We start from the raw sequence: 17,710 nt of genomic DNA, 5'->3' as shown, positions 1-17,710 counted from the left end.
CTCAAAACAATTAAAACTCCCTATCACTATTCAACACGTAGAAAATTAAAAATCTTATTCAATATTTAATAAACTCGCTACCAGCTACACTTCTATACTATAATAAGAAACAATATTAAATTTAAATTAAAAAAAATATATTATATAATGAATAAAAAAAAATCGAATATAGGAATACACCTGTATTCGAATAAGAATTCTCGTCAAGAACAGGTTTCTTACATCGACTATCTATGGGGCGTCAATGTCTCAATTGGTTTACGTGCAATTTTAATAGTTAAGGTTTATACTGTTATAGTGTGTAAATAATTTAGTTATGTTTGACGTCCTGGTGGACAGAAAAACTGTGTCCAGTTTGTGTTTCTACCACACCGACTTCTTTTCTATTTAAGATTATGTATACAATAAAAAGAAATGTTACTTTGAAAATGAATAAACATGACATAACATTTTTACACGGATATAATCTGAGGCAGTGGCCTAAGATTATATCCGTGATGTATATGCTATAGTTATAACTCTATAGTGGTATATATAACACTATATGGGTAGTGTTACCATATAGAGTTATAGTGCAAGTGGATTATTAATAATGTTTTCAATGATTCGTCAAGGATAAGTGAACAAGTCAATACTAAAATTATGACGATTTTCTCTTAGTTGTAATTATATGCGTGTTTTCGGGAATTGCGCAAATTATTTATTTGTTTCGTATGCTTGAGTTATTTAATAGTTGTGTTATAAAGAGAAGGTAATTTTAATCAATGGTACGATTGTCTACTTTACCAAAAAAAATTAGTAAAATGTTGGCGATGGCTTCAATTTTATTCCCTATATATGTAATGTTTTCGTAACATATAACGTCGTGGGTAATATAGTCAGCACATTAATTTAAATAATGTTAAGTTTAGTAAACACTTACCCCTGATAATCTCGGGTGTAAGTTCAGCAATTGCCTCAATAGCAGAATTTGTTTTTTCATAATCGGGAAGTCCTGTAAAATTAAAAGCTATATATTTTACAATTTGTTTAAACTAAAAGATTATAGTTGAGATTAATTTATTACCTGATATCGAATTTAATAACTGAGCAATTGCAGCATTCAACCTTGCTATATTCTTTGATAACTCGTTTTGAAGATGATCACGATTCGCATCACCTTTCACGTTCTGTAAAATAAATAATTCCATACAAAAAATGTTTGAGTCGTGTTTGCCTTAAATTACGAAGTAAAACTCTTACGTCATTGGTAATTGAGGGATTGTTCAATTTATAGTTTGCATCTTTCAAAGCATCACTAAAACGTGATAATGACTTTACAAACTTGAGTCTGTGTTCCTTTTCCGATTCCGGCAATGTTTCGATATTCATATTATCTGTAAATTAAGTATAATTTTAGTTAATCTATACCATAGTACTCTGCATTTGTATTGATGTATTGCTATAGCAACGGAACAGCTTCATTCACAGCTATGTTTGCTGTGAATTGATATTTAAAAGTAAAAATACATGCGCATAGATCCCGAACAACTGCGCAAAATTAATTTTGTGTATGTTATGTAAAAGACGGTTTTAATAAAACAGATTTTAATTCTCTGTTATTCAAAATATTTTTTTATTATTTACGAAAATACCATAGATCGATAAATTCTGAAGTCATTACTTACAAGTTTAGAACTTTAATTCAATTTCATACCATTTTTACCACATAGGTCCTTCAGCTTATCTAAAGCCTTCACGAGATCCTCGTTTCTTGCAGCGAGAGTATTTCCGTAGTAATACCGTTCTGGCTCTGATACTATTGGTTTGTAACTATCGTTAAGACTTTGAAGAGTTGACTCCAAGATACCACATGATGCCATCAAAGCGGATTGACTGGCGATGTTCTCGATGGTAGGTGATGTCAACTGGTGGAGTAAATTTAAAATATTATATTTATCCATAGCATAGCATCTAATGAAGTAGTAAAATAAGATTGAGATGCTGTACCTACAGCATAAAGTAAGATAAGTCGCGATGCTTTAAAAACATTACTTTAATACACTCTATAATACCCTACGAATAAAGATAAGATTGAAATATAAAAATAGTATTTAAACGAATTCAAAAGTTATTTAAATTAAAACATGCAATAAAATAATTAGAAGTATAATATCCTACCTCAGCACAAGTAATCAAATCCTTAGCAGCATCAGCGCATCGGACTCCAGCTGCTTCCAGATCATCAGCGCGTGGATCGTTTCCGATGGACGTCACTAGTTCACTTGTGTCCAATAAAAGTGCTGATGTCTTGTTACCAACTTCCTTGGCTTGCTCCATGACCTTATAATGAATTTTAGAGAACAATCAACCTTAATTTTAAATACATATTAAAGGTAAATAATTTTAATTCAGATCAAAGATGGTTTTATTAAAATAAATTTAACTTACCACATGCTCCTTATGGGCGTTTGTAAGGGGATTGTACATCCATTGAAGTTTCTTCGTAGCTTTTGCAAGTTTTGATGCAGCAGCATTAAGATCCTAAATGGAATATAAATAAATATTAACGCCCATTTTTTACAAAATCCCTATGTTTTTTTTTTCAATTAATTACTAGAGAATTTTGTAGCAAAGACGTCTTATGCACCAAATTTTAACTTAATTTTTTTATGGTAATTCCATAAAAGAAGATTAACACTAAAGATTTGATAATTTGGCAATAATGTTTGTAATCATAACTCTTTTATATAACGAAATCAAATGTAAAACCACATCATGCAACAATCAAACTTTGGTCGATTAAATACTTATAAAAATATTAGGCTTACTGTTTTGTTATCATCTTCCGCACTAGCGCAAATATCTCTAGTAGAGTGGAGTATGTCTTTAAGATTGTCCAATAGTTTTTGTTTGCTGTTTTCATCACCTCCTCCTAATTCACGTAAGCGTTCTTCAAGTACCTTAGAATCTGTAATAAAACATCAATTATAACTAAAATAGCCAGTCAGAGCAGTGTTGTCCTAGTGGTTAAGCCAGCGTACGCCTCTCAAACCTAGTCGTGTGTTTGAATCACGGGTGGGCACCAAAGGACTTTACTTTCTATGTGCGCAAACACTCGTTCGTACGGTGGAGGAAATATCATAACACTGATACAGAAATCTGAAGGCATGAAGCAGAGACGAAGGGTTGTAACGTCACTATTCTTCAAGTAACACGTAATCATTAACAATTTTATTAGCTTCAATAACATCTCTGTTGTTACAACGTATTAGAAAATATATAATTACCTTGTATGATTTCTGGAGTAATTTGTGAAATAGTATTGATTGCATCATTTATCTTTCCATAGTCAGGTGAATCTGTAACATTGAAATGGTATATACAACTATGATTTCAAATTTAATTAAAACGAAATATTGAGGCTAAAAATACCTGATGACGTTGCTCGGAGCAATGTCGCGATTGCAGCATTTAATTTTGATACGTTTTGACTTAATTTAGATTCAAGCTTTTGTAAATCGGCCTTTTGTTGATCCTGAAAGAAGATTCAAGCTGTGTTTATATCTAGCAAGGCTGTAACTATCTAATCATAAACTTAAACATTTCAATGAGACACGAGGGAGACATATGTGCTGCTCTTATTTATAACTTTAAAATAATTTATAAACATTTAATTATTTCTCTAGAATTGTCACAGTAATTATCAAGAGTCCAACTGAGGTACAAAATAGCATACTTGAATATAGGTACGATTCCACCAAAATAGCGTTCTTGGAATCGAGTACGCAGCGCACAACTGTGCACACGGTACAATTAGTGGATTGGTTTCGACGTGCAAACACTCATTGTTCGCGAACTCAGTCTTGCTTCTGCTAAGCGAAAAAAATTAAATATGCGCGCACCACATAGTAACACGTAGGCTCGACACAAAGCAAGACGTCTATCTGCGCGTTCATATTAGCAACTTGCTGCAGAAAATCGTATTAGTGAAGAAGTTCGTAAACAGTGTGCAACACTGTGCGCGCACAAAAGTAACATACATCATTGCAGGTGGAGACACAAGCTAAACGAGATACGCGCGATTGATTTGTACAAAATAATTGTAAATAAATGTGCTATTTTGGTGGAATTGTAACATAAAAATGTAACTTTAGAATGCCTTTCCAATGGTTAAAAAATACTTATTTTAACTACCTCACCAAATTTCAGTTAACAATGTTTTTTTATTATAATATTTTGCTTTCATACATACATCGTAATTGGTTGGTGCATCAAAGTTTGTATCGTTTAACAGCTGATCTTCCATATCTCCTAAAGCTTTACGAGCTCGGGATAGTGTAAATTTAAGTTTTTGTGCCCTTCCATTAGAACTTCCATCAGGATCATTATCATTTTCATTTTCTGTAAGAATATCGCAGTATATTAAATAAAAAGTGCAAGCTTTTACAAATCTTTTACTAGTCCCAAAATAATATGGTAGGTTGATTCTTTTACTATCTATATTAGGGTGTTATACCTAATAACTAAGCACTATCTTTATATGGATGTTTAAGAATGGGGCTCTGTAACTCTAAAGAGCAATAGAGACGGAGATATATTTTAATAATTAGTTTTGTTTTGTATTAGTAAGAAAACTACATCAATTTGCATACATAAACGACTAAATCGGTATTGCATTCGATACTAAAATCCAATATTAGAAATAAATATTGAAATATTATTAACAAAATAACTCAAAGTTTCATTTTTAACACAAATGCAAGTACATTTGATAAAATAAACAAAATACTCTCATATATATTAAAACATACTATTTTTGAATCAAATTTTACCATTCAAATTAGAATATGCATTCATCAATCTTTCTAATGCCTTGTTTAGATCTGTTACTTCATTAGCCAGCCTTTTGCCATAAAAATGTCGGCCGGGATCATCAACTATAGGTTTATAGATTTGAGACAAGTGCTGTACTGATGAGGTTAGATTTTCGCAGGCTCCTGTTAATGCACTTTGACAGTGAGGCTCATGAATCGATGGAGCAGTTAGCTGAAATGTATAAATATAAGTTGTTTTTTTTACAATAACAAAAATTGCTTCAATATTTAACTTATATGGAATATAATGTCTACGTTTTAGGTCAAAGCTATGTTGCCTAAAGATTAGAAGTAAAAAAAAATCAACAAACTTCTCATAGTAGCAACCGAGTCATACTATAAGAAACGTCAATTCGGTAATTATTAATCAGATTGTAAGACATCTAAAAAAAAGGAATCACAGGTGCAAACATGTGCTAGAAAAAGAGATCTTAAATACCTTCGCACACTCGTATAGTTCTTTCGCAGCATCGGCGCACTTCACCCCAGCAGTGTCAAGTTCTTCAGAGCGAGGATCTTCAGTAATTATACTATTTAACTCACTCACTTCAATCAGTAATTTTGAGGCACTTTCGCCGACATCCTGAGCAAGATCCATTATCTGTTGAAAAGAGTTTATAAATGCTTAATTGTGGGTTGCGTTGTAGTTCTCGAGTATCCTGAATAATAAGAACATAATTTCTCTTGAGTTATCCAATAAAATAATGGTTTAATGTACCTCCATTGTATTTAAACTAAGTATTGTTTTTAAAATAAGCACGATCCATAGAAACATCATTAAATATATATATTTAATTAAAAAAGGACAGGCGTTTGTCTGCACTTCACTTGATGGAAAGTTACATTAATTAATATTAAATTTTAATAGGTAAAGTTATCACATACCTCATTTTCTTTATCAGCAACTAAGTTCATCTTATTCCCACGATTAAATTTGTAGATTAAGTTTCTTGATACTTCTCCATAGGCGTTGCCAGCTTCTTGAAGTTTCTGTAAAATAGAACAAATCGTAATAAGGTGTACCGTTCTGTATATTATAATTACGAGATATTTAAAAATATTTTCCGGTCACAATCACATTACCTGTGGATCATCTGTACCGTTAAGTCTGCAAAGAGCAGCTGTTCTATCAATCAATCTCTTTATTTCATCAGTTAGAGCTAATCTAGCTCCACCATCTTCGTTCAAACTATTCAAAGCTTTTACATCTGTAATAGAACCAAAATATATTACAAATCCGATATTAAACGCGTATGAAATTACTATTATAACAGTACCTTGTACTAATTCTGGGACCAATTCCTTGATAGTGCTCATACACGTTACAGCTGTTGAGTAATTAACCTCTTTGGGGTCTGAAAATTGAAATTATAAAATAAATGTAGTTCTTCCTTAATTTAAGCTTATCGTTATAAGATCGTTCCGAAGTGTTTCGTTAGAGACAACCGACTTACATGAATTTGTAAGAAATGTGTATTTTAAGTACAAATCACTCTATCTATATTTATTTATTTATTAATTAGAATAATCACTTAATAAATTAATATAGTAAGAATTTATTAAAAAGAACGAAATGCAGAACGAAAATACCTGAGTGGGCAATTATGAGGGACGCAATTGCAGCATTTAATTTTCCCAATTTGTGATTTACACTCTTTTCCAAAGTTGAATATATTAATGGTTCTCTGGAACTGGCGTATTCCTAAAAGTTAATAAAGATTTTATAAACTATGAAAAGTTCGACTTCACCATATATATGTTGTTTATATTACCTGGTCTAAATCTGAGTAACAGTTATCAAGAATTTCGTGAGTACTTTCAACAACTGTTCTGAGTGACATCCTTCTAAGATTTGCTTCTGTTTGTTCATCAGCTATAAAACTGTTGCGCGAGCTCTAGAAAGTCATAAGTTTAGTTTTAATATGGAATATTTTTTACATAATGAGAAGAAAAATTTTCGGTATGTAGGATATGATATTAAAATTTTAAATATTTGGAATGTAATTACTTGGTACACTACTACTGCTTTTGATTATATTATACCTATAAACATAAAGGGTGAACAATTTCTTTTTTAAATTAACGTATAAACGACCACATTACCATGTAATGCGCATACGCTAAAGGCGCCGCAACATATAAGTAACCATTATAATACGTCATAGACATTGCACGCCTCTTAAATGCGTTCTGTAATCTATTATCTAATGTAAAAAAATATGGATACTCTTCTTGTTCTTTTTTCAAATAGTTATATTGCACGTCATTAGAAACAAGTTTAGTTTAGTTTAAAATTAGAATTAAACGATAGTTGTAATATCAAAAAGTTAATGCGCAATATGTTAAATTATGAACTTACATTTATAAACTGAGACCGCTTCTTGCTCTTGGGGTCTAGTGACAGATACATCTGTGCGGAAATATCAGCTAACTTTTTAGCTATTTCATTTGCAGATTCCATTTTGTCTTTATCCTAAAACATTTCATAGTAATTGTTATGAACAAATTTCTGAAATAATGTGTCGTTTTTGGTATATGTTTTGGTCTTTATCAGAATTATTGTCCATATAAACAGCAAACGAGGAAGACAACTTAGAAGGTGGATAGACCAAAGAAACAGCAGGTGGTATATGACAGCGAGTGACACAGTGCAGAATAGGTAGTGGGATTTGGAGGAGGCCTTCGCCAAAAAAGGGCAAACAGATAGAGAACAACCTAAAAGAACATTGAAACAGAAACGTATTTAAATGTAAAAGTATCTGAATTTAAAAAAAAAGCCATTTAACCAACATCCTCCAGAGTTCTTTTTTTAAATAACGATTACATTAAGGTCTTAATGGTATTTTAGTATTAAAATAGTGGCGCGTGTAAACTATACTAAAACTTACGTAATCAGAGCTTTTGGCTATATTAGATAGATTGTTAATGTACTCGCACAATTCATCCAACTCGTCAAGTAGTTTCTTTGATTGTTCGTCATTAAGTTTCTTTGCTGTATCTCTTACGCCTGTAACAAAAACGAAAAGTTTAATTATTTGGACTAGCTTAAATTTTGGTACATTAGTCGAAGATGACAAGATGTGTGTAAGTAGACCTAAAAGAAAACCTTATCAGTTAATTGCCAGAAATAAAAATGATCCACGAAATAGAAAAAGAAATGCCCCTCGCCAACAACCCATAAAAGTTGCAACAAACTGAAAAGATAAACCATAATTGAACATTTACCTTTAACTACAGCAGGCAATTCATTTTCCATGTCCGACACAATATCATACATATTGCCATAGTCCCTTTCATTTCCATCTGAAAATGTACCGAATTTAATTTGTTGATACCGTAAACAAGTCAAGTACCAGTCAAAGATACAAGTAAAATTCTAAAACCGGTAAAATCATAATAATAATCCGGCCCAGATGGAATTCCGTCACACTACGCAAAATCGTGTTTTATTGTTCTCTCACTGCCGTTAACAATTGTTTACAATAATTGATTTTTATTATTAGGTATCTTTTTCTATGTAAGGACATTAACACATGTAATACCAGTACTTAAATCCGGAGACAAATCTATATCGTCATATACAATAAAATTTATAGTTCACTCTGACACAGGTATTTTTTACTTAAAAGGGTTCCCAAATCTTACACATTGTAATGCATATGTACTGTAAATGAATAAACACAATTTTTTTACTGGAATAACAGCACGGGTTTAATGAGGTTTAAGCTTCTATTTAGTTTTAGTTATTTTTTTTTCATTTTGTGGTTGCTTGTTTATTTTTTTAGCTTGCTTATGTTCGAATATAATTTATGTGTATGTGTGTAATATTTGTGATGTCACACTTTCTTGTCTTATGCAGACACGTTATTATAGAACTTATGAATAAATACAAACCAACTTCACACTCTTACCTGACAGAAGAACAACGGTTTTGACCGAAAGAGAGTTTATTCTGTTTAATCTCCTTCCAAACATATTAGGGGGCTCGCCGAGGGCTTCTCCTTTCTGAAAAATATTATATTTCCGAGTGAAAATTGTATTTTAAGTTAGTTTTTTTTTGTTTTCATTCTTCTCTATTACTATATTTAAATATGAATAGTAATAAGACGCATTCGTAATATTAGATTGTGTCATTGGGTACTTACTACTACTACTGTATTGAATTGTCCTTATTTTAAGACTTAAGACGACACATAAATATGTGTGCCTATCATTAAAGTGAAGTTTTTTAACCAAAATAGTGTCATATTATGGTAAAGACTAATAACTCAGTTTTTTTGCATATTTCCATACTGAATTCTCGTAAAACGTGCTCCGTTCTACTATATACTCAACTATTTGATATTTTGATAGAACACGAGCCAGAAATGCTACGAGAATTTAAGGAGTGAATCTTAAAAAATCTTCAGGTTTGATTCATTAAACATGATTTGACACGAGACTGATAAGCACAAAGTATTCAACAATTTGAAGCTTATAGTACGTGTATGAATTTCAAGTATTTATGCTTATGTCAATGAAGTTTACGTACTATTCCTTGTTGACTCCTATCCCCTCGAGTGACGCTAACAACTTCATGGACAGTTGTTATTTTTGTCCCTTCACTTGACCGGTGTCCTGAAGATATAAACATTAGTGACAAAGTTGTATAGTAGTGTTACTTATTTATTTTCACACACTAAGATTGCCAGGATAAAATCACTTGATAGCGATAAGGCCCCCCATTGTCTAATAACTTAAACTGTTTTTATATGTATGTTTAAGGTAACGAAGTAAAAAAAAATAAAGTTGTTACTTAACAGTTATACGTGCGCCATCGTATTGATTATACCGTAGATTGTAGATCGCTACAAAGACGCCGTCAACCTAAATATATTTTAATAACAATTTTAAATAAAGAAAGTAAATATACCTTGCTGAACAGAAATTATACTGCTGGGCCCGACGAATGATTGTTCGATAACTTTTGACGGTACTATATTTTGGATTATGGTGCCTCTGAAAGAATAATAAAGTTTACAAAAATGTAAAATAATTATATATATTTTTTAATTAGAGGAATACCTTTGAATTTAATAATTACTATGACATGTTGTTATACAGTTAAACAAAATTTCAAAATACATTTCGTACTTAAATATTCCTTTGCGATGATTACAACGCAGAATTTGCAACAAATAAATGAAAACTTATTTGTTCTTATTGTTCGTCTGTATTTACATACATATATTCAAATGGCCGGTATATTAACAATCTTACTTTTTTATTAGTTCACATACAATGTTTAATTTTACCTTGATATCTCAACATTTTCCTCACAAATGACGTCTCCCTCGGTATGCACGACGTTGTAAGGAGCAGCCAGCTTCTTGCGAATTATGTCGATGTAGCCTTGGAGGATATCTTTGATACGGAAAGCCTCATTTGTTTTTACTGCATACTCCTTTTCACTAAAATTTAAATATTATAAAATCATATTAATGAATACAACTTTTAAAGTATAAGAACAAAAATCTGTTATACTGTAGTAACTTTAATTTATGTATAGCACGTTATTTGACATGATACAATGTAAATAAGAAATAAAAATAATAGATAAACGGGCAGCCATATCGTAAATACGCTATTTATTCCAGACTTTATTACATTTCACATATAGAAGCTAAAATTGAATGTGAGTGACATTTGTGCTCTGCAATTTCCTAGTATTTTTACGCCTTTTCATCATTGTACTGTTACTTTTTCATATCTTGTACTTTTTTACACTATAATCTACGTATAATCATATTACATTAAGTTGTCTAATAAATAAATAATAAATATTATAAAAACATCTACTTTTTCCGTGGGTTGGAGAAGTTAACATTACCTATAATCTCCAAAATCCAGGGTAAACGATTCACTAGCGGCACGGTAGCTTTTCACCTGCGTGAGTGGCCATACTTGCAAAATCTCTTTAGTGTCCTCGTCCAGGCGTAGTATGGAGGATGCGTTTATTCCCAGCAGACGAGGAATGAGTTTCTTTTTGCCCTTATGCTTTTCCTGTAATGAGGATAATGCAAAAGTTTTATCTTTGGTCACAACTCCCCATGTGTTTAACTGTTTATATAAACTTTGACTAATCCGGGACATTAATTATCATTTCAATGATCGAACCACGACGTATACAATACACAAAAGATGAAATTTACCTTAACAAGGAAGAACGTGACTCCGTAAGTTGGCAGCTCCCGCGCAGTTTTTGTATACAAATTTTTTGCCTCCAACGGACTCAAACCTTGGTGTTTTTTGTGCTCTTTAAATATTTTCTTTTCAATACCCCATGATGTTGCATATTGCGCCGGGAGGAATTCTCTTAAGCTTCAATATAAAACAATGTTAATCACAGATAATTTTACTTACCAAAAATAACCCCCGTAAATATTAAGTTATTTTTGGTAAGTAAATTCGTTGGTTAATAATTACGATAACAAAAACTAAAAAAGGTGCAACTTATGTACCTTAATGATTATTAGTTAACAATTGATTTATGAAAGTATAGGATTTATCGTTAACGCATTTAATTATTTTCATTTATGGACACTGACTACTTACTTTTCTATAAAACCAGGTTTGTGTTTCTCCTCATTAAAGTCTTCGAAATGTATTTGACATTGTAATCCCGCAAACTCAGTAGCTGAAAATAATAAGGTTTGAAAATCGATATCGCTGAATTAAAAACATAAACCGATACATTAAACAGTCTTATTTTTTTTAGAATTACAGCCAGTTTTCAGGGGCGTAGAACGGAAGAGAAGAACTGGCAATAAACTCTCCGCCACTCTTTTTAATCGCCAAGTTTTTTTGTTTACAGTGTTTGTAAGGAGCTGCAACCATTACTATAATATAAAACTTTAATTAGAACACTTATTTTTTTTTAAATTTAAATATAGTTAACCATGCTTAAAATGAGTATTAAGAATATTCATAACCTGCATCATAAGCACACCCTAACGTACATACCACAGCACAGCACAGCCGAACACAAAATAAATTTTTTTGTAAATATAATATATTCCATCTTTGACTATTTTGTTATATAACTTATGTTAATTGTAGGATTACGAAATAAAAAAATAAATACCTTTCGCTTCCGTAACAATCTGCCGTCCATCCAAGATAGCATCCCTCGTTTGGACATAAAGCAAGTTTAATTGAACCGGATCCCGTGCATCCACCTTGCGGTCAGAGTAGAAGAGCCTTCGCTTGAATAGGAGAGTTTCCTTTGGATCAACACGAAGCTCACGCAATGTTTTATGTTGGTCTAACCATTCCACTGAAAGAATAAAAGAAACAATTACAATACTTAATACTACACCTATATTATCACTTAGTCAGGTGTAACGATAAAAAATATTTAAAACAGCGGTTTTAAAATTAAAGCATATCTGATTTCATGGACGTATTGCAGCGCAAAAAACACTTGACACAAGGAGTGAAATACAAAGTGCCCTTAGTGTCATCGGGCAGACAGGCGTTTCCGTTGTCCACTTATGTTTTTTATCAGTATTCGTAATTAATATAATGAGCAGTGTCGGCGATCGAATCCCCACTGTACAGCAATTGATTTTTCGTTATTCATTTCGTTCAACACTTGGTTTATAGCACAACAATCTAATTAATGAGCTACATTTAGCAACACAAGATCGGCTAAATTCCTCAGGTATGAAACATATCTGCCTAATTTTAAGCCTCGAAAAACTAATAAGTAGCAATAATTCTAATGACTATTACGATAGTGGGGTAAACTTCAGTTATACACACAAAAACATTCCCAGAAATAGAAGCAATCTGATGCCAAGACCCAGACGGGATTGTTTCAGTAGATTATGAATTACTAAGAAATAATTAAGCATTATTGTTTTCATTAAATCCAAACGCGATTTTTCGGCCTGGATAGATGACAGAATTAAGAACCTTACCATTGTCATCAGTTTTTAGTTTCTTGCTGAGCTGTTCTAGTTTGGCGTCTTTTTCACGTGCTTGGGCTTTCCTTTTTAGTGTAAGTGTTCCGGTAATTGGCTTAATTTCATCTTCTATTTCCATATGCTCACGGCACTGAAAATTTATTAACCGTCTTTAGAATGGGCCGTATATGTTATAGCGAAATAATTCAAGTACTATTTTTTTTTAAATGAAGTTACACAAATAAAAGATTTTTATATTGTCGATTAATTATTTATATGTATATAAATTATCCTCGCAATGCGCTGAAATACATGCAAAGATGACCGAATTAATAGATATATTAGAGATATATATAAGGAAAAATTGTGCCATAAACTTTATGATTTTGCTCAGGACTGGAAGTTAATTCTACTAGGCAAGCTATTGACAATATTTTAATGTAACTTATTATAATTAAACTGAACATACCAGACCGTATTCTTCGTAGTTTGTAGTTCCTATCTTGTCGCAGATGTATAACATCAGGTCTCCTATTGCCTTCGATTCATCCACTTGAAGAGTCTTTACTGAACCTTTTCGTACAAAAATATGTTTTAGAATTTATTAATTAGCAAAAATGAAAAAACAACTACTACTACCACCTATATAAGATTTCAATCGACTGTAGTTATATACGTAGCTTATATTTTATACATATAAAAAAGCGAATATAGATGGAGCAATATTTTACGTGTATCCTTTTTAGTTAAGCTATAAATGTTGTGATATTACTACATGTAAGTAAACACGACCATACATACCATCCAACATTCGAAGTCGTAAGTTCCTCATTCTCTCAAGGTAGTAGAGAGAGTCACCATCACGCAGCATGTAGTACTCTAAGGTCCGGTGACCCTCCAGCCATACTCCTGAGCACTCGTCATCAGCAGAAGTTAAAAAGAATCCATATTCTATAACAAGGAAAACACATTGCAATATAGGTACAGCGTATCAGTATGCAGCGGCGGCCTTACCCATTTTCCTTCGTGAAAAGTATGTTATGCGAAAGAAGGTCTGGTTGTTTGGTTTAAGTATTAGTTATATTTGAGGAGAAATGCTTAAGTCATACAAATAAATGAAATTTGAGTTGGAAAATATTTTACATTGAAAGGTTTACAAAATTAACAAATAAAAAATAATTTGATGAGAACATTTTAAAATTGGTGTTTGCGGCTTTTCCTAAGGCTAAAATCTTTAATTAAAGGACAATAATCTCATCAATGAGCTACATAATTCTCGATTGAAATAATAGCAAGGGCTGAAAGTCGATCTTGTGTCATCAAATTCCTCAGATATGTTTTAATCATTTTAAGCCTCGAAAAACTCATTACAGCAGATGCAACTGCAACAGGTGCGGTAGCAATAATCCTCAGGATTATTACAACAGTGGGGTAAACTTCAGTTATTTTTTTTCTATTAAGTATGTATTTTAGCACCGAGATAATGTCATAGTTTCCTTCATACACACGGATGAACATATTCAGTTCTTCGTACAATTCATGTCCATCAATATCGCATGATTCTCCTACAGCTTGCGCTCACTTTGCTGACAATGACATAAAAATTGTTTATTGTGAAAATTTCTTCAGCATGCAGTTCACGAGCTTCATCTTCAACTTCCCTGAATGCGTCTAGGTGTTGTATAGGCACATCTAAGTGCATGATTTGCTTCGCCACATTTTACTACTAACATTTATCTTTGTAAGAATGTTGATACAAGTTATATCTCAGATTAATAATGTTTATATCTGAATTAAATAAAGTTTATATCTCAATTTAATAAACTTATTGACATTTACCATATGACAAGTGAAACTACAAATTTGTAGTAGCTATTTCCTTTTCTATGGAATGGCATCCACTGATTAACTGACCATCTGTTGTATTTTCTTCTAAATCCTTGAAAGCATCACATATTTCAATTAGTCGTTATTTAACAGCCTTCACCGATGATGATACATGCGTCTGTTATTTTCGTTTTATTACGTATTTTTGTACACTTAATCCTGTTTCTCAGATTCTAACATGCTTCTTTCGGCTAATCGTTGAAATATTTGTGTTTTCTTTATTATTTTAGCTGAGATAGGCCGTCTGTGCTTGTGTGACCAATATCAACTCCAGGTAGACACCTAGGGTAGGCCAAGGTAGACATACTTTTCCACATATGCTATATTTCTATTGTTGACGGTTATTCTGTGTTTTATGCCATTTGTTTTTTTGCCAAGGCCGCCGCTATCAGTAAGTGGTCCAGGGTAAGACAAAACGAGATAAAGCATTATTTAAAATATTAGGGAATAGCAAAATACATCTTAATGCATAACAAATAAAGAAACCGTAAAGAATTCGAGCCAAAAATCAATTATTCTAAAATATTTTATAAGCTTAGATAACATATTCTATTAAAATTTGGACAATTATATGTATAAAGCGCGCATTGTATTGCTCCAGCATTTTTACTACACCATTTTATATATAGCATTTGGCCTGATGTGTCAAGACTTCACCGAGTTCAAAAACCCTTGCAGAGAGAGTTTTGTCATTTGCAACGATGTTCGAACTTCGAGAGCATTGACTTGCGGGTCATTCGTCGGTTATAAGAAAATATATGTATTTACTGTACCTTTATCTGGATTTAACGAGACAATCTTGTCTTTAACGATGTCGTGGACATGTGAAACTGTGGTTCTTGTGTCGAATAATAGGGTCTTCGTCACCGCGGCTTCATCTAGGATTATTTTCAACGAAAGAGGCGCCATTGCTGGAAAATATATTTTGTTTCTTATAACATTTCATTCTTCAATTTGTTTGTTTATATTTTTTACACTAAGACCATGACAATTTATATAGATCTTAAACTACCTCCAACACTTTGTTACTATAAAATGCGGTTTACAGTCCACACCAACCGTATTGGTAAATTAAAGTGATTATAATATTACAATACTAAATAAAATGAATACATACACAGTTATAAAGATAAAAATGAAGTAACGATTATTGTTAAAGCGGGAAAACCGAAATAACTATTAGTCGGGAAACCACAAACACAACATTAATCTAGACACGGAATTATCGTATTATTTAAGAAACAACGCGGACTCTAGCGTTCTTGACGTGTTTGAACTGCGTACACACAACTTCCGAATCTTATCACAATTTGATGAATGGTTTTTGTATGTCAATAACGTTTATAGAGAATACGATATTAAACCGGTTTAGCACTCAATGTTTACGTTGTATAAAATTCGTCACTGTATGATTTCATCACCTACGCAGGTGACTATTGCTTCCAGCTGATAGGAGATTAATGAATCATAGCAAGATTTCGATTAAAAACGGTCATCGTCAGTGACGAAGTTTCCCGTTACGCTTACATATCCAAACATAGACATATCACATATATATAGGTATATCCTTATGTACTTTCTTATCGGAGTGATGTTATTGGTAATTATAACAATAATTACCATTATTCAATACCAAACCTTATTTGGTATTTTTTACACGTACAATAACAAGAAAACATTATATAAAATCTAATATATATTAATTGTTTTAATTTTCTTTTTAATAATTTATATTATTACTTTGTAGATAATAAAAATTATAAATATAAATTGTACTGTTATGTTATTTTATTAATTATAATGGTATTGAATAATGGTAATTATTGTTATAATTACCAATAATATCACTCCGATAAGAATATATTTATATATATATTTAATTAATATATGTATATGGAGTAGTGTTGACCTAGTGGCTACAGCGACGATAGTAGGTTCGATCCCCGGATATGCACCGATGGATTTTCTTTCCATATGCGCATTTAACATTAGCTCGAACGGTGAAGGAAAACATCGTGAGGAATCCGGCTTGCCTTAGATCCAAAAAGGCGACGGCGTGCGACAGGCACAGAAGGCTGATCACCTACTTGCCTATTCGACTAACAAATGATCATGAAACAGATACAGAAATCTGAGGCCCAAACCTAAAAACGTTTATTGAAATAAAAATTAAATATTATGTTATCCAACGGGCCTTATCTTCCAGAAACGCCGAATGAAGAACTCTTTATCAATACATAATTCAAAAATTGTGGATTGAAAGTGCGAAACTTATAAGATGACTTAACTAATTATAACTGACTAAGATAACTTATAACTGAGAAGACCCTTTGAGTTAATAAACCTTGTGTAGTGAAAATAAGTGCAAGTGCGGTATCTCGGACACACGAACATAGTGTCAAAACATAAATGAACACTAAGACTGTTTGATGAATGTTATCTTAGATTAAGCTATTAGTTTTTCACTGGTATTGCAGAAAATGAAGTCACGATAATATAACATATTAGCCATAATTACTGTATAGGTAAGATTAGTAGTTCATCTAAAGCACTCTTTTGTGAACTTTATTGTAAGAAAAAAATAGCTACTTAAACACTATATTTCTTTGAATAAATATTGATATATTGAAGTATTAAAAACAAATAGCAAGCCGATTGAAATGTTACGGTTATTACTATGAGCTCAAATTACATTGTAAGCCACAACTTATGTGTTCATCTCTATACAAAGACGTCTTATTATTTCCGTAGTTTCCCAAGTGCTAACACGGTACTGCTTAACCAATTTCTATGAAACTTCACAACAGTATTTAACAATATCTGAGCCTTAACTTAAGACTGTTATAACGTTATAATCTCTAATTTTACAACAAAAACAGTTGTTACAGATTAATGTAAGAGATACATCTCTAGACTAGACTAGATTTTAGTCAAGCCCAATATGGGTGTAACACAAAAGAGATAAAATAATTTAAAATATTGTTCCTAACAGTTAAATCTAATTTGATATTTTTAATAAAT

At 31.9% G+C, this 17,710-nt stretch overlaps 1 protein-coding gene across 3 annotated transcripts in view; it reads right to left on the bottom strand.

Annotated features, from left to right (window-relative positions):
- Window positions 1-17,710, bottom strand: part of LOC123714860 (talin-B-like) — a 51,300-nt gene that overhangs the window by 32,530 nt on the left and 1,060 nt on the right. For 2 of the 3 annotated variants that reach the window (XM_045669472.1, XM_045669474.1), the window contains exons 3-34: window positions 15,463-15,600; window positions 13,604-13,753; window positions 13,272-13,375; window positions 12,818-12,953; window positions 11,980-12,171; window positions 11,451-11,532; window positions 11,048-11,216; window positions 10,726-10,898; window positions 10,151-10,306; window positions 9,769-9,854; window positions 9,388-9,473; window positions 8,768-8,861; window positions 8,082-8,159; window positions 7,745-7,863; window positions 7,216-7,329; window positions 6,629-6,751; window positions 6,447-6,558; window positions 6,134-6,211; window positions 5,940-6,064; window positions 5,742-5,846; window positions 5,296-5,457; window positions 4,815-5,028; window positions 4,235-4,383; window positions 3,415-3,517; window positions 3,270-3,341; window positions 2,811-2,950; window positions 2,431-2,523; window positions 2,161-2,322; window positions 1,697-1,907; window positions 1,243-1,376; window positions 1,067-1,169; window positions 923-994 (exon numbers count right to left, since the gene is read on the bottom strand). In XM_045669472.1, coding sequence (XP_045525428.1) covers window positions 923-994; window positions 1,067-1,169; window positions 1,243-1,376; window positions 1,697-1,907; window positions 2,161-2,322; window positions 2,431-2,523; window positions 2,811-2,950; window positions 3,270-3,341; window positions 3,415-3,517; window positions 4,235-4,383; window positions 4,815-5,028; window positions 5,296-5,457; window positions 5,742-5,846; window positions 5,940-6,064; window positions 6,134-6,211; window positions 6,447-6,558; window positions 6,629-6,751; window positions 7,216-7,329; window positions 7,745-7,863; window positions 8,082-8,159; window positions 8,768-8,861; window positions 9,388-9,473; window positions 9,769-9,854; window positions 10,151-10,306; window positions 10,726-10,898; window positions 11,048-11,216; window positions 11,451-11,532; window positions 11,980-12,171; window positions 12,818-12,953; window positions 13,272-13,375; window positions 13,604-13,753; window positions 15,463-15,598 — 4,033 coding nt within the window. In that variant the 5' untranslated portion in view covers window positions 15,599-15,600. Of the gene's footprint in view, window positions 1-922; window positions 995-1,066; window positions 1,170-1,242; window positions 1,377-1,696; window positions 1,908-2,160; window positions 2,323-2,430; window positions 2,524-2,810; window positions 2,951-3,269; window positions 3,342-3,414; window positions 3,518-4,234; window positions 4,384-4,814; window positions 5,029-5,295; window positions 5,458-5,741; window positions 5,847-5,939; window positions 6,065-6,133; window positions 6,212-6,446; window positions 6,559-6,628; window positions 6,752-7,215; window positions 7,330-7,744; window positions 7,864-8,081; window positions 8,160-8,767; window positions 8,862-9,387; window positions 9,474-9,768; window positions 9,855-10,150; window positions 10,307-10,725; window positions 10,899-11,047; window positions 11,217-11,450; window positions 11,533-11,979; window positions 12,172-12,817; window positions 12,954-13,271; window positions 13,376-13,603; window positions 13,754-15,462; window positions 15,601-15,806; window positions 15,911-17,710 lie in introns of those variants that run through there. The other variant, XM_045669473.1, reaches the window with a different exon arrangement.

Source organism: Pieris brassicae, chromosome 10, assembly GCF_905147105.1.
Source record: "Pieris brassicae chromosome 10, ilPieBrab1.1, whole genome shotgun sequence".
Classification (NCBI taxonomy): Eukaryota; Metazoa; Arthropoda; class Insecta; order Lepidoptera; family Pieridae; genus Pieris; species Pieris brassicae.
The sequence above is the reverse complement of the archived record's forward strand: the minus strand, read 5'-3'. Positions and strand labels throughout refer to the sequence as shown.